We start from the raw sequence: 12,416 nt of genomic DNA on the forward strand, positions 1-12,416 counted from the left end.
GCCTTGTGTTGTCATTGAGAAGATAGATGATACCACTTACAGAGTTAAGCGAAGTCCCAGAAAAGAAGCCAAGTTATACCATATTGACCGCCTGTCTGTTTATAAGGGAAGGGATGTGCCAGCATGGATTAAGAGATTATTGATAGAGACCAATGGGAATGGTTTTGTAGACATGTAGTATTTCTGGAAGGAATTTTGATCTATTGTTTTTTTTGTTGAAAGTATCATGGTCTTCGAGCAGTTGCAATTCCTGTTGAGATGTTTTTCTAGATGATGTCTCTGGAAGGAGTGTTTGATCTTCTGTTTTTGCGATTATGATTACTCTTCTTCAAATCCGGGCAATTAGTATTCCTGTTGAGTAACTACAGGGGGATATGTTTGTTCTTTTTAAATATCTGTGTTTACTGATTAGAGGAGTATTTGTGGTTCCAATGGTAGCAGTGGCAGGGCACTGTAGGCCCGCGGGCGAGTTTTGAGGGTATAAGCATATGGCCTGATCATCCATTATGCAACCCCGTGGTTTTATGTGACCTTGTAGAATCCTTAGGGAGGATGTCTGTTGGTCTGTGTTTTTGTGTAACCTCCTTAATCAGAATTATTTTTACCCCCGTCTTGTTGTAATGTTGTTGACTTGTTGACTTTTTTTTGTTGTGTGGTTCAGCTGACCATCCCTGTCCCTACTTACTTATTTTATTATGGGTCCCCCAGTAGTTGTACCTGATATTGGGTTGGGGGTGGATTTTAGAATTTAAAAAAAAACTTTAGTAGTTATTAGCAGTGAACTATGTAATATAGTTCAGGTGTCGTATCTGCAGGCATTTTGTGTTTTCTGCTCAGAGTATGAACTGAGCCTTACCTGCAGTTTTCATTTTCAGCATGTCTTCATTTGCCTGCTGGCTGTGCCCAGAGAAGTTCAAGTCCAACAGAGACCGCAAAAACCACCTGATTTCGAGGCCTCATGAGCGGATGCGGGTCCTGTGCCCTTTCTGTCCCCTCCGAGATGGTAAGAAGGAAAAGTCTCTGCGTCGTATGAGTGACCTCAAAGTGCACATCGCAGATAGCCATAAAGCGGAGAAAAGGATTTCATCAGACAGCCTTCCTTCCGATTTCTTCTCTGAGGCAAATGGGTTCTGGCTGGCGGTACACCCCAAGGATTATCTGAAGCTGATCACTCCTAATTCCTGGCGGGCTGATGCGGCTGTGCGGGCACGGACTGAGATGATAAGGTGGATTCGAGTTAACCAGCTGAGCAAGCGCCGTCTACAGGAATTGGAACAGGGGTGGGAGGCAGCCCGTGCACCCTCATTGACACCGGAGGAGAAGTTCGTGCCGGACTACAGCGAGGAGCCTGAGGAAGACCTACAAGCACGGAAGAGAGCCAGGGAGTACTCCCCCTCCAGACCTGACCTCACTAGTGACTTTCAGCTCAAGACCATCAGTCTGGAGGGTGGAGTGATAAGCGTCTATATCACCAAGGAGGATGAAGTCTTTAACGTCACCCTGACTCCAGAGGCAGCTCGGAATCCTCAACTTCTGTCTTCTTTCATGAGGAAGTCCCAGACACTGACCCATGATCCATTTTTCCAGACACCGCCCACCATGACTCCCGTGACCTCCCCATCCATAAAGAAAGTGCTGTCCATTGTCCTGGCTGTGGGTCCTGAGCACTTTCAGAGCATCAGGAATGGAACCTGCCCCCCAGCATATGTACCATCTAAGATGTCCAGTGCATGCCATCCGCAGGATCCTTCTCCCATCCCAGGTCAACCAGAGAGCTCCACCATTCCATGCCAGCTCCAGGATCTCTTCTCCATTGATAGCCAGCCAGAGGGCCCCCCTACCATCGACAGCCAGCCAGAGGGCCCCCCTACCATTGACAGCCAGCCAGAGGACCCCACTTCCAATGAACATCCTGTTATTCTCTCAGACCAGCCAACTTTTGCCATTCCTGTGGGTTTCAGCGGGCCACCTGAAATTTCTCTGGCCAAGGACACTCCTGCCGAAGACCCAGTCAGCATTGCAAGTGGATCCATTCTGGTGGAACTGGCAGATCCAGACGCCCTGGCCTCCCTCATCAACGTACCACCATTTTGCACAGGAGGAGACAGCCAGCGAAGCAAGCCAGCCAGTTCTTTTTATGCCGATCCCCTTGCTTCAGCTGTCCCCAACACTACGGCATCCAGTTCCACCAGTTCTGAAGCTGCAGGAACCAGTTTAACTTCGAGCATGGACTTGTTGGAGAGCCATATTATTTTGGACCGGGCGCGAACTCTGTTAGAGTTTGGTGTAATGCCACTGTTGCCACCAGCAAGGAGAAACTGGTCAGGAGTTGCACCATTCCCCATTTCTCCAGATAGGCCCAAACTCACTTGGCCACCTTCAGGATGGGAAACCATGACTTCGGATCAGAAGCTGCAGGCGTGGGAGTTCACGGCCCTCTTCGTTGAGACAGATGGTGTGATCAATTCTTCCTCTCTGACCTCATCCAGATCTGCCCTCCTCTGCAAATATAACTTCCTTTGTCTTCCTGGGTCAGCCAAGCCAGTCATGATCAAAGAAGATGAGACAGACAGGAAGCTTAGATTTTACAATTACAAAAAACTGTGTGCTCTTGCAAGAAAAGGTGTTCATTCTCTGGACGACAATCTGTTCGTTGTGATGCTCGAGGCTGCTTTCCTGCAGAGGAAAAAGACCATGGACTCTGTCATTAATATTATCAATGCTAAAAATGTTCCACTTAGACTGTCCTAAATTCAGGAGAATTTCATTTTTTTAAGTGGGGGGTGGTGTAATATGATCATCTATGATCAATTAAGTATTTCTATTAATATTTCATTGTGTATTTCATCAGACATGCAATCGTAGTTAAAATGCCTCGTATCAAGTTCAGTTATTTATTGTTAACCTGTCAAAGACCTGTTATAGGCGTGATTTATCAAAATACCAATGTTTACATGTTCTGAATTATCGTTCGTGTTTTGACACTACCCCCGTACTTTGTTTACATTTTTACGATATCGAATTATCTGCTTTGACCCGTAAATAGATCGAGTAAATACATGATAACTGTTTTAAACATGTTTATATTTACCAGATTAATCACCCTGTTCAGTTTCATGCCATTTTAATGCTCTTTCCGCGAGATAATCGTCATTTTACCGCTCACAAACTTCTCTGTACGGAACATGCTGTTTGACGGACCGCTTCACTCATCGACATGCAAACATATTCTGACACTTATGTTTGTGTTATCAACATTGTTGTATGCCTTATTAAATCATGTATTATTGTATTTAGATGCTGACCACTATTTTTCCGTATTTTTACCTCAGTATAATCGGTGATTGCTTTTATCTGTCACCTCGATTGATGAACTATGTCTTCGTAGCGAACTTCCGTATTCAAGCGTATTGCTACGCGCACTACTTCAGAAGGCGCTTAATTTCAAAATTCCTTTAGTGTAAAATATCGCAAGGATGTGTATTAAAGCTATATGCGTATTTTGACTTAGAAATATGTGTCCGTGTTATTAAATTAATCTGGACAAGGCTTTGTATAGGAATAAAATGTTTATTTATTATTTAAATATGCTTGTTCGGAAATTAGGAAACTTGTCCGGAATGTCCAGAATCCGTACAGATATTTGATTGGTTGTTAGTGTCCGGACAGAAAAGGACAAGTACTCATTGGTTGGAGAAGTTTATAAATATAGGCTAGTTCCAGCAGCAGTATCACTTGATCACTCGATCACATCCCGTTCAGTTGAGCACTCCTCTGAGAACTCCATATAAGGTAGATAACCAAGATGAACCTGGTCGTAGACGATGCTAATTTTTATAAGGACTTCGTCGTCCGGACAGAATCCGTATAGTATAACAACCATGTAGACCAGTCTTTCCAGTGTTATAGTTCTAGTTATTAGTTGTGGTCTATAAAAGGAACTGTTATATTTATTTGAACTGTTTCAAGTTTAGAATTACGAGTTGTCCGGATTGTTCGGAATCCGCATTATTGTTGTTCGGATTTTCTTAGTTCATTAGTTCAAATAGGTTATTCATTTTTATAATGAGATGTCCGGGTATCCGGATAAGGCTGACTAGATTATTTACAGTTTACTGGAAATTATGAGGACTTAATTAGCATACCTAGTACAGTTTGGGAGGGGGTGTGATTTTACCAGATAGAATTAGAGTTTAGCTGTCCGGATCGGCGCAAGTTTATGCATTTTAATATTTATTATTCAGTACAATTCTCATACGCTGTTTATTGTTGATATTGAGCTTGAGAACGACAAATCTTGCAAATACGAGAACAAGTACCATTTTCTTTATTTTTATGACGAGTAGTTTTTAAAACGGTGATAGCCCCGGGTTTCAGGTTGTATTGTTTGAAATGGTCAGCATCTTAGTCTGTGTTGTGATATTGATATTTTGCCATCCTGAATAAATTGTTGTGTGTTAGAAAAACGGTGTTTTTCTTTTGTGGCAAGGACCGCTCGACTTGTTACAATACCAATGAAGAAGACAAAAATCGGTTTGGGCCATTGGTTGAAGAGGGGGAGATATATTCTATTAAAAAGTCGTTTGAAAGCAAGAACACGCGTAAAAACACTAATTGGAGTCTGAGTACTTTTCTAGAATGAAGAAAATATCGAATGGAAATTACTGGGGCCTTTAATTCCTGACTTGGAAAAGATAACGAACAAAACTGAGATGAACAACTTAATGACGAGATTTGTCTTGGAAGTCAGACGAAAGGATGGAAACCCATATCCACCCAGATCCCTTTACCAGCTGTGCGTGGGTCTGTTAAGGCATCTGCGTGAAAATGGAAATCCATTGAACTTTTTGGATGAAAAAAATATTTGTTTCCAAGGTTTTCGTCAGGCTTTGAGCGCCAAAATGTCTGAACTGACGTCTCAAGGCATTGGAATCGTCAAAAGACAAGCCGAGCCGTTGTCAGAAAACGACGAAAAATGCCTTTGGGAGAAGAACATTTTAGGAAATTCCACTTCCAAGTCGATGTTATATTTGGTCTTCTTCTACAACTGTAAGTTGTTCGGCCTACGAGGAGTTGACGAACACCGAAATCTGGCGATAAATCAATTTGAACTGCATGATGAGAATGATAATGATCGCCCGTTGATCATTTTTAAAGGGCGGACCAATAAAACATATAAAGGTAAAATTTTTATTATTTGCAAAAGTTAAACAATAAAGTAGCGATCATTTGCTGAGTAAATAAAAATCATTTCCAATATTTTAAAAAAAGAGAATTAATTAGGAAATTGCATCAGCATGCTAGTATTCATTGATAATTTAAATTAAAGTTTTTGTGAATTGCAGGTGGTCTTAACCAGCGCAACGTTTCGCCAAAAGTCATCAAACACATATTCTCGGACACTGAGTTGTATAATATTTATAAAGAGTACATTTGCCTTGTTCTCAGTGTATCCGACGACGGGGATTCGGCTGGACCGTTCTACAGAAGAGCGTTAGAGGGTAGAAATTTCAGCAAACAATGTATTGGTGTAAATAAATTGTCAACCATGATAAAATCCATGTGTGAAGAGGGCGGGTTGAGTGGTAACTTTACCAATCACTCCGGGAAGCGAACCTGTGCGACGGCTTTGTATCAGGCGGGGGTAGAGGAACAGGAGATTATGGCCCGCACGGGCCACCGTTCCATCGAATCTGTTCGCCAATACAAAAGAGCGTCAGACGACATGATGAAGGAAGTATCCACCGTGTTAGAACCTAAGCGCGTCAGGAAAAGTGATGAGCCTACCTCTACGATTACTACAGCTTCTTAACTTCGGTGGATTTTAAGATGATGGTTATTCAAGTAAATATGTGCTCATAATAATTACATTGTGAACGATTTGTTATACATAGAGAAAGGGAGAGAGAAAGAGGGGGAGATAGAGGGGGAAAAATCATTAATTTTGAGTTTTGTTCTTGTGCCGTAAAAACGGTTGAGAGAGAGAGAGAGAGTATATTGAATTATTGATTCAATCTTTACTAATTCTCAGTTATTCTTATTTCTGTACACTAATAAAGAGTAATTATTCATGCATGTGGTTTTTTACCTAAACTATAAGAGGGCGGAGCTTCAAGCTCTCTTATAGGTGTATATACCCGCTATAGAAAACTGCGGGTTTGCCATATATACACCACGTTTTTAAACAAAGAAAACGTGGTGTATATAGCGACAGCTATGGTACAACTTCACTTAGTATGGGCCAATCAATACGCTAGTAGAACTATGTATTATTTCTTTTTTACAGTGTTAATGTACAAGTTCCATGTGTTTGACACCGGGAAACCTATCTAAATCCGCTTTTTAGCTCAAGTTAGCTATTCTGATCGCATTTTGTCCGTCGTCCGTCCGTCTGTAAACTTTTTACATTTTTAAACTTCTTCTCCAAAACCGCTTGGCCAATTTCAATCAAATTTGACACACACAATGCATCCTTATGTTAAGGCAACTAGAAATTACAGAAATGAAAGACCGATCTTTATTAAAAGCGGAGAAAACCTCGAAACTGTAGGAAAAGGGGGTGCATTTTTTAAAATCTTCTTCTAAAGAACTACTGAGTCAAATTCAACGCAATTTAAGATAAATAATCCTTATGGAACGGAAAATATAAATTGCAAAAATTAAGGGCCAATCTTTTTCCGAATTTGAGTTATTACGAAAAAATTAATTGGAAGAGGTGGGCTTCGATCAGTTTATAACTTCGGGTTCGGTATTCCATATCTGAAAAACCTCTTTGAAGCGGCCATTTTCAACGTATGAGAAATGGTTCAATCTGACAAAGATGAACTTGGTTGTTGTGGAACAGTTTGCATGCGAAAGGAATATATGAAGCACGCAAGATACATTAATGCCGATTTTGTAAAGTAAATTGAGATAAAATATTCCAATGCGGTGACATTTTCACCTTTGACGGTGGTTTTAGCTTGTTTTGATTTTCGTTTCGTTTTCATAAATTACGATTTGTAACTTAGGGGACCTATTGCCTGTATTTTGTAATTTTTAGTATCAATCAAATATAGACATCGGTAAATAAGACAGCTGACTGTAACTCGCGGAAAATAAGATACATTAACAGGTACGGTACTTTAACAACTAAAATACAAATTTTAATGGTAATACGGAATGGTCTTTGCGTAATACTAGTTGATTACTGCAATATGTTTTAGGCTAGTTGTCAGTATTTTCTCTAGTCTATTCAGTCTAAACGGAGATTAATTACTACATGTAGCAGAGTCATAAATAACTGTTAGCTCACCTGAGGTGAAATATACAGAGAAATATCTTTAAAAATATTCTTCCCAAAAATCAATTGGCCAGAAAGGCTGTAACTAGTGTGGAAGTGTTGATTCGTTCTAGTTTGTTCAAACCATGATTTCAGTGGGTAGGGTGGGGTCAAATTATGTTGGTACATGTAATTCGGTACGATCTCTACGTAATGGTCAATTATAGCTGCAAAAATGTAGCCCTCTCCCGATTTTTTTTTTTTGGGGGGGGGGGGGGGGAAGAGGGCTACAACTCCATAGGATCTCCGTAATGGTGCAAGTGGGGGAGTGATTCACTCCCGCAACGATTTCGTCTCAAATCGTTTATAAATGACAATAACATTTGCATTTCTTACCTGAACTCAAACGTTGTAGATGTCTATGGCATAAATTAATCCAAAAATATCAAGTATAGTCCATATATCGGTTATTTTTCGTGTATGTCAACAACGAAAGTTGAATTTGTCCGCCATGTATGCTGACCTTGACCGGTTTTATTTTGGGACAGCCAATGAGAATTCAGGAGCGGATCTTGAACTGAATATAGGAATTCCCCTATTTTAAACATAATTAACGCGGTAAATATGAATTTTCCATTATATACCATTTCCTTAAATGATGTTTTAGTGATATAACGAGGTAAGATCGATTATTTACACTGACATTCACGTTATCAAGCCCATCAAAACTCCAAGCGTACATCCCATAAGATCACGCGAGAACTGTCATGGCTGCTGAAAAAGACGACTGGTAAACATCCTGATGTGTTTTATCTGGTTTTGATTTATATACGGTTAATTTGTTCAACCTGAATTAAAAAATCATTTTATCTAATGGAAGTAAAATATAAAATCGATCTTTTCAGACCGAAGTCAGCCGCATTAAAAAGTTAATTTTGCACCATTACGGAGATCCTGTGGAATTGTAGCCCTCTCCAGTTAACACCAGATATAAAAAATCGGAGAAGGCTACATTATTGCAGCTAGGTCAATTAATGCAACATGTTCTATTAAGATGCTCAGCAATTTCAATCTAAACGGAGATTATTCTCGCTGCTAGAAATATATAACTAAAGGATATATATGATGAAAAACAAATTGAGTTTTTTTTTGTTTAAGTGCAGTTTTCTCTTGTTTTAATTGTTTATAAATTCCTATACTTTTACTAACCTGAGAGTCAAGCTTCGAGTTATAAGCAAGATACAGAGCTTTGCGCACAATTGTACAATACGTTTGTACACAAAGCTGAGGCCATGCTTTAATTTGTTTATTTTTTAAATGCTGCTTTCCTGAATAGGAAATACCAAGTTTAAAAATCTTAAACTGAATGTGAACAAAAAGATGACTTAAATCAAGCTATGTATCTTGCTTATAATTCTACGATTGACGCTGAAATTTTGGTTATAAACTCATGTGAACAAAAAGATGACTCAAATCAAGCTATGTATCTTGCTTATAATTCTACGATTGACGCTGAAATTTTGGTTGATCAATAGAAAAGGATGATATGCTGTAACTACTTTCTGGTGCCCCTTTTTTAACGATGAATTGCATAAAATCTACACAAAATTTTTGATAGTTTTTCGAACACAAGTAAATGAAAACGACGCCTTTAAAACAGTTTCCATAGTCCTGACACACTATTTTTATGAGGATAAAAGCATTATCGGTGTTCTTAAAAAACTAATGCAACGGAAAATCATCTTTGTTTGTACACATTTGTTGTTTTTAATTAAGATGAAAATAATGGATGGGCCTTGGTACAGTAGAGCGACAACCTACCAATACAATAATTTGAATTATAGCTCTTTAACATATGTGACAACATTTTTCAGTTAAGTTTATTCTTCAATCAAGTTAGTAAGGATATGAAACGTCATACGAAATGAATTCATGCCTGGAAAATGACAATCGTCTATAATAGAGACGGCCAATTAATTTTTCAATGTTTTTAATTTGAGGAATTGAGCGCAATCATTCTGGTGCATGGAGGTACGCTTTTCTGGAGGGAGAAAATGCACCTTCATGCTCTCGTGTATTTTAATCGTTTCATAAAGTGATGGGGGGGGGGGCTAAAATAAAGGAACTGAAAGTTAACCCTGAACACCAACTGAAAATTTAGTTATTTATATTGCATATGATCTTATTTTCGGAAAAAATGTTTTTTTATAAAGGTAAATATGTCAAAGATTAAGTATATGCAAAAACAAGTGAAAATTCAGATATTAATTTTTGGTTAATCTACCGAGGGGCCAAACGGCACAATATCCCTTGAACACCCATTTAAAGCCAGTAATTCTCAGGTGAGCGATGTGCCCCATTGGGCTTCGTTACAAAGGCATATACTAAACAGATCATTTTTGGGGGGATATAAATTAAGGAAATGTTCAATTTTTTAAAAAGTGCTGCTTCTTCGATGATATCTATAGACTGAATAAATAAATACGTAAAATATTAAGCAAAGGTCATATCACCGTGTGATTGGGTTGTGGTGATAACTAAATTCTTTAAACCTGAAGAACAGGACAGGAGACAGTCTAAAAATCAAGCTGTTTATTGTTCAATGTCCGTCGCAAAAGTGATCGGACAAAGATCTGATAGCGTCCCATGTTCAGGCGTTGAGTTTTTCTTGTCACCAATTGTTACAAAAGGTGTTCATCTAAAAGTTATATATTCTTAATCGAAAGCCATGAATTTGATTGAAGTAAATAAAAGTATACCAACTGGTAAATACAACTTTATAAAGGAAATAATTTGAAATTGATAATAAATTTATACTACAAACAGAAATATATCAAAAGGTCAATTTTACAATATGATAATACCCTCTTGGTCAGAAAAGTCTTTGTCCTCAAAGATAAAAATGAAAAATACATTAAATGGCAAGTAAGTAAAAAAAAACTATGAACCAAGAAACAAATGAAAAAGATGCATGTATATACACTAAACAAGGCATGTTATCTAAATAAAACACAAATAATTTTTTGCACCAGTGTATGGTGACTAAATGTTTGAACAAACACAAAAAAGTAGTTATTTGCAAAATATGTGGCATACATACCAACTGAACAGATTGAAAACATAATATATTTCACTCATACAGTTTTAAAGCAAGTTATGCCCAAAAGGAAAAAATATCTACAGTATTTGAAAATAGTTGTGGTGTATCAAAAGAAAATACGCTATGTAGAGATGCTTAAGGATGTTGCGAATTTTCCATGTCGTAAAGGGTGAAATTAAAATGATCGTTGGTACGTCAATGGAGCGGTTAGTGTGAGTGTTAGTGACCGAGAAGTTAAAGCTTTGAAGGTGTAGGTAATGGAGAATAAAATATGAGGTGGTAATATGTACAGACGAAATATCCTCAGGGGTATGTATTTTCAAGTTATGTGGACACAGTGGTAGTGTAAGCAGCGTAAAGAGTTCGCAGCTTGGTCCAGTGGTCAGTTCCAAATGTAGAGATGTTCTGTGCGACCGTTGGAATGTTCGCCAGAGGTAAGCAATGCACACCATTACAAAGATGGTGGTCAATACGGTTAGGGAAACATATGGCAAAGGAGTTGTGAACGAAGCAGAAATATTCAGCAGGTCTTAAAATAGCGGAGATATACGTCATTATTCTCTCGAATTCGCAAGTTTATTTTTACTCGGACATTTACCGGTCCAGGGCTCACGATGGGATTTTGCCTATGACAACAGCAGTATTGCAACAAGTCGAGAAAAATTCGCACTTATCTTTTAAAACCTCACATCAAACGCACGCTACTTACATCCTTAAATTCCGATAAAATTCCTTAAATACTCTCCAAACTGAACTTTTATTCTGCAGCCACATTGACTTCAGACAGGACCACTCATTTTGACGTCTTCGAGAAAGACTATATCAGGAATATTAACTAATGAAATTGAGTTTAACATATTCTATCACAATGGCCGGTCTGGTCAGGAGTTGACGTGGCTGCAGAATTAAAGTTCAGTTTGGAGAATGACGTGTATCTCCGCTATTTTAAGACCCATCAACTTGAAATTCGGCATGAGTGTATCTTAGACATTACTTTTCTGAAAAATACATGCATGTTGCAAGTGTTGTAAAAATAATTGATTTATTTGGCTTTTGAAGCGAGCTGGTAGTTTTTTTTATCTGGGTCAGAGTTCGACCCCTTTCTTTTTTTATGTTACATTGAAATTGATGTTAAAACGGGCTTGGCCCCTGTGAATTTGATGTGAACGAATTCTTCAAATATGGTGTCTCCAAATAAAGTTGAGTGAGCATCCTTGTCGAAGAATTTCTGGAGCAGGGCCAGGTTAACTGGGTAAAGGATGGTAACCTTATCAGAACATTTGTTGCAATTGCCCAAACGGGGTGGCAGATACAAGCTGTTGCTAGTTACTGAACAAAGGCACGGTATTTTAACAACACAAAAGGAACAGCCCTTGAGAATTCGTTGACCATTTGCGCAATCTAATGCAATTATTGTTGTTCGGTACAGCAGCAGATGTGAGGGTGGCAGTTCGTACATGGCAGTGGGAAGCATGTTGGTCAAGAAACGAAAGTCACACATTTTGCTAACTGCTTCTTTGTGATTGAAGAAGACTGCTGACAAACAACTTGCAGATGCTGAGGCTGTCAGTGCAATGTTAAAACTGCAAAAGAGAATTGTTGTTCCTTTACACTGTGACAACTGTTGTGAGGTAATGGAGGTATAATGTTGATTGTCTTTCGTATTTAAAAAGTAAGGTAGCATATGTTCATCAGCTGAGTAGCATGGTTGGAACTAGAGTTCACTGGTACTGGATATGAATACACCTTGTACACTGAGATTGGTAGATGGAAAGAAGATGTTGGTATTTTCACTGCCATGTATAAATGAGAATGTCGTCTTGTATACAGGAAATCCCCAAAGGAGTAGAAAAACAGTGGGTCCTTATTGGAAACTTGAAATTGTGGGAATTTCTCTGTGATGATGTTTTGGACTTGGTTTAAAGATGACTTTAGGACATGTGGTGACAACAGGAATGGAGATAGTTTGCTATCTTACCAAGTCATGTATTCCTAATTTAATATTTTCAAGTTCCTTTTCTAATTGTGTTGGCACATTACTCATGATCAAAATTC

The 12,416-nt window shown here is 38.6% G+C and overlaps 2 protein-coding genes across 2 annotated transcripts; both read left to right on the forward strand.

Moving 5' to 3' along the window:
- The first annotated feature begins 706 nt into the window (after positions 1–706).
- LOC128167698 (uncharacterized) lies at positions 707–3,392 on the forward strand. Its single transcript, XM_052833564.1, has one exon. It carries the CDS (start codon positions 877–879, stop codon positions 2,749–2,751), a length of 1,875 nt encoding a protein of 624 aa, XP_052689524.1. The 5' UTR covers positions 707–876; the 3' UTR covers positions 2,752–3,392.
- A 1,509-nt stretch (positions 3,393–4,901) lies between these two features.
- Positions 4,902–5,812, forward strand: LOC128164908 (uncharacterized). The gene is made up of 2 exons (XM_052828980.1): positions 4,902–5,049; positions 5,346–5,812. The coding sequence occupies exons 1-2, from the start codon at positions 4,902–4,904 to the stop codon at positions 5,810–5,812; spliced, it is 615 nt and encodes a 204-aa protein (XP_052684940.1).
- The last annotated feature ends 6,604 nt before the right edge of the window (positions 5,813–12,416 follow it).

This window comes from Crassostrea angulata, chromosome 10, assembly GCF_025612915.1.
Source record: "Crassostrea angulata isolate pt1a10 chromosome 10, ASM2561291v2, whole genome shotgun sequence".
In the NCBI taxonomy this organism is placed as follows: Eukaryota; Metazoa; Mollusca; class Bivalvia; order Ostreida; family Ostreidae; genus Magallana; species Magallana angulata.

Coding starts and splice junctions, on each gene's coding strand:
- LOC128164908 (XM_052828980.1), top strand. CDS start 4,902: ATGTCTGAACTGACGTCTCAAGGCATTGGAATCGTCAAAAGACAAGCC. Junction 5,050..5,345: donor TTTGGTCTTCTTCTACAACT/GTAAGTTGTTCG, acceptor TGTGAATTGCAG/GTGGTCTTAACCAGCGCAAC.
- LOC128167698 (XM_052833564.1), top strand. CDS start 877: ATGTCTTCATTTGCCTGCTGGCTGTGCCCAGAGAAGTTCAAGTCCAAC.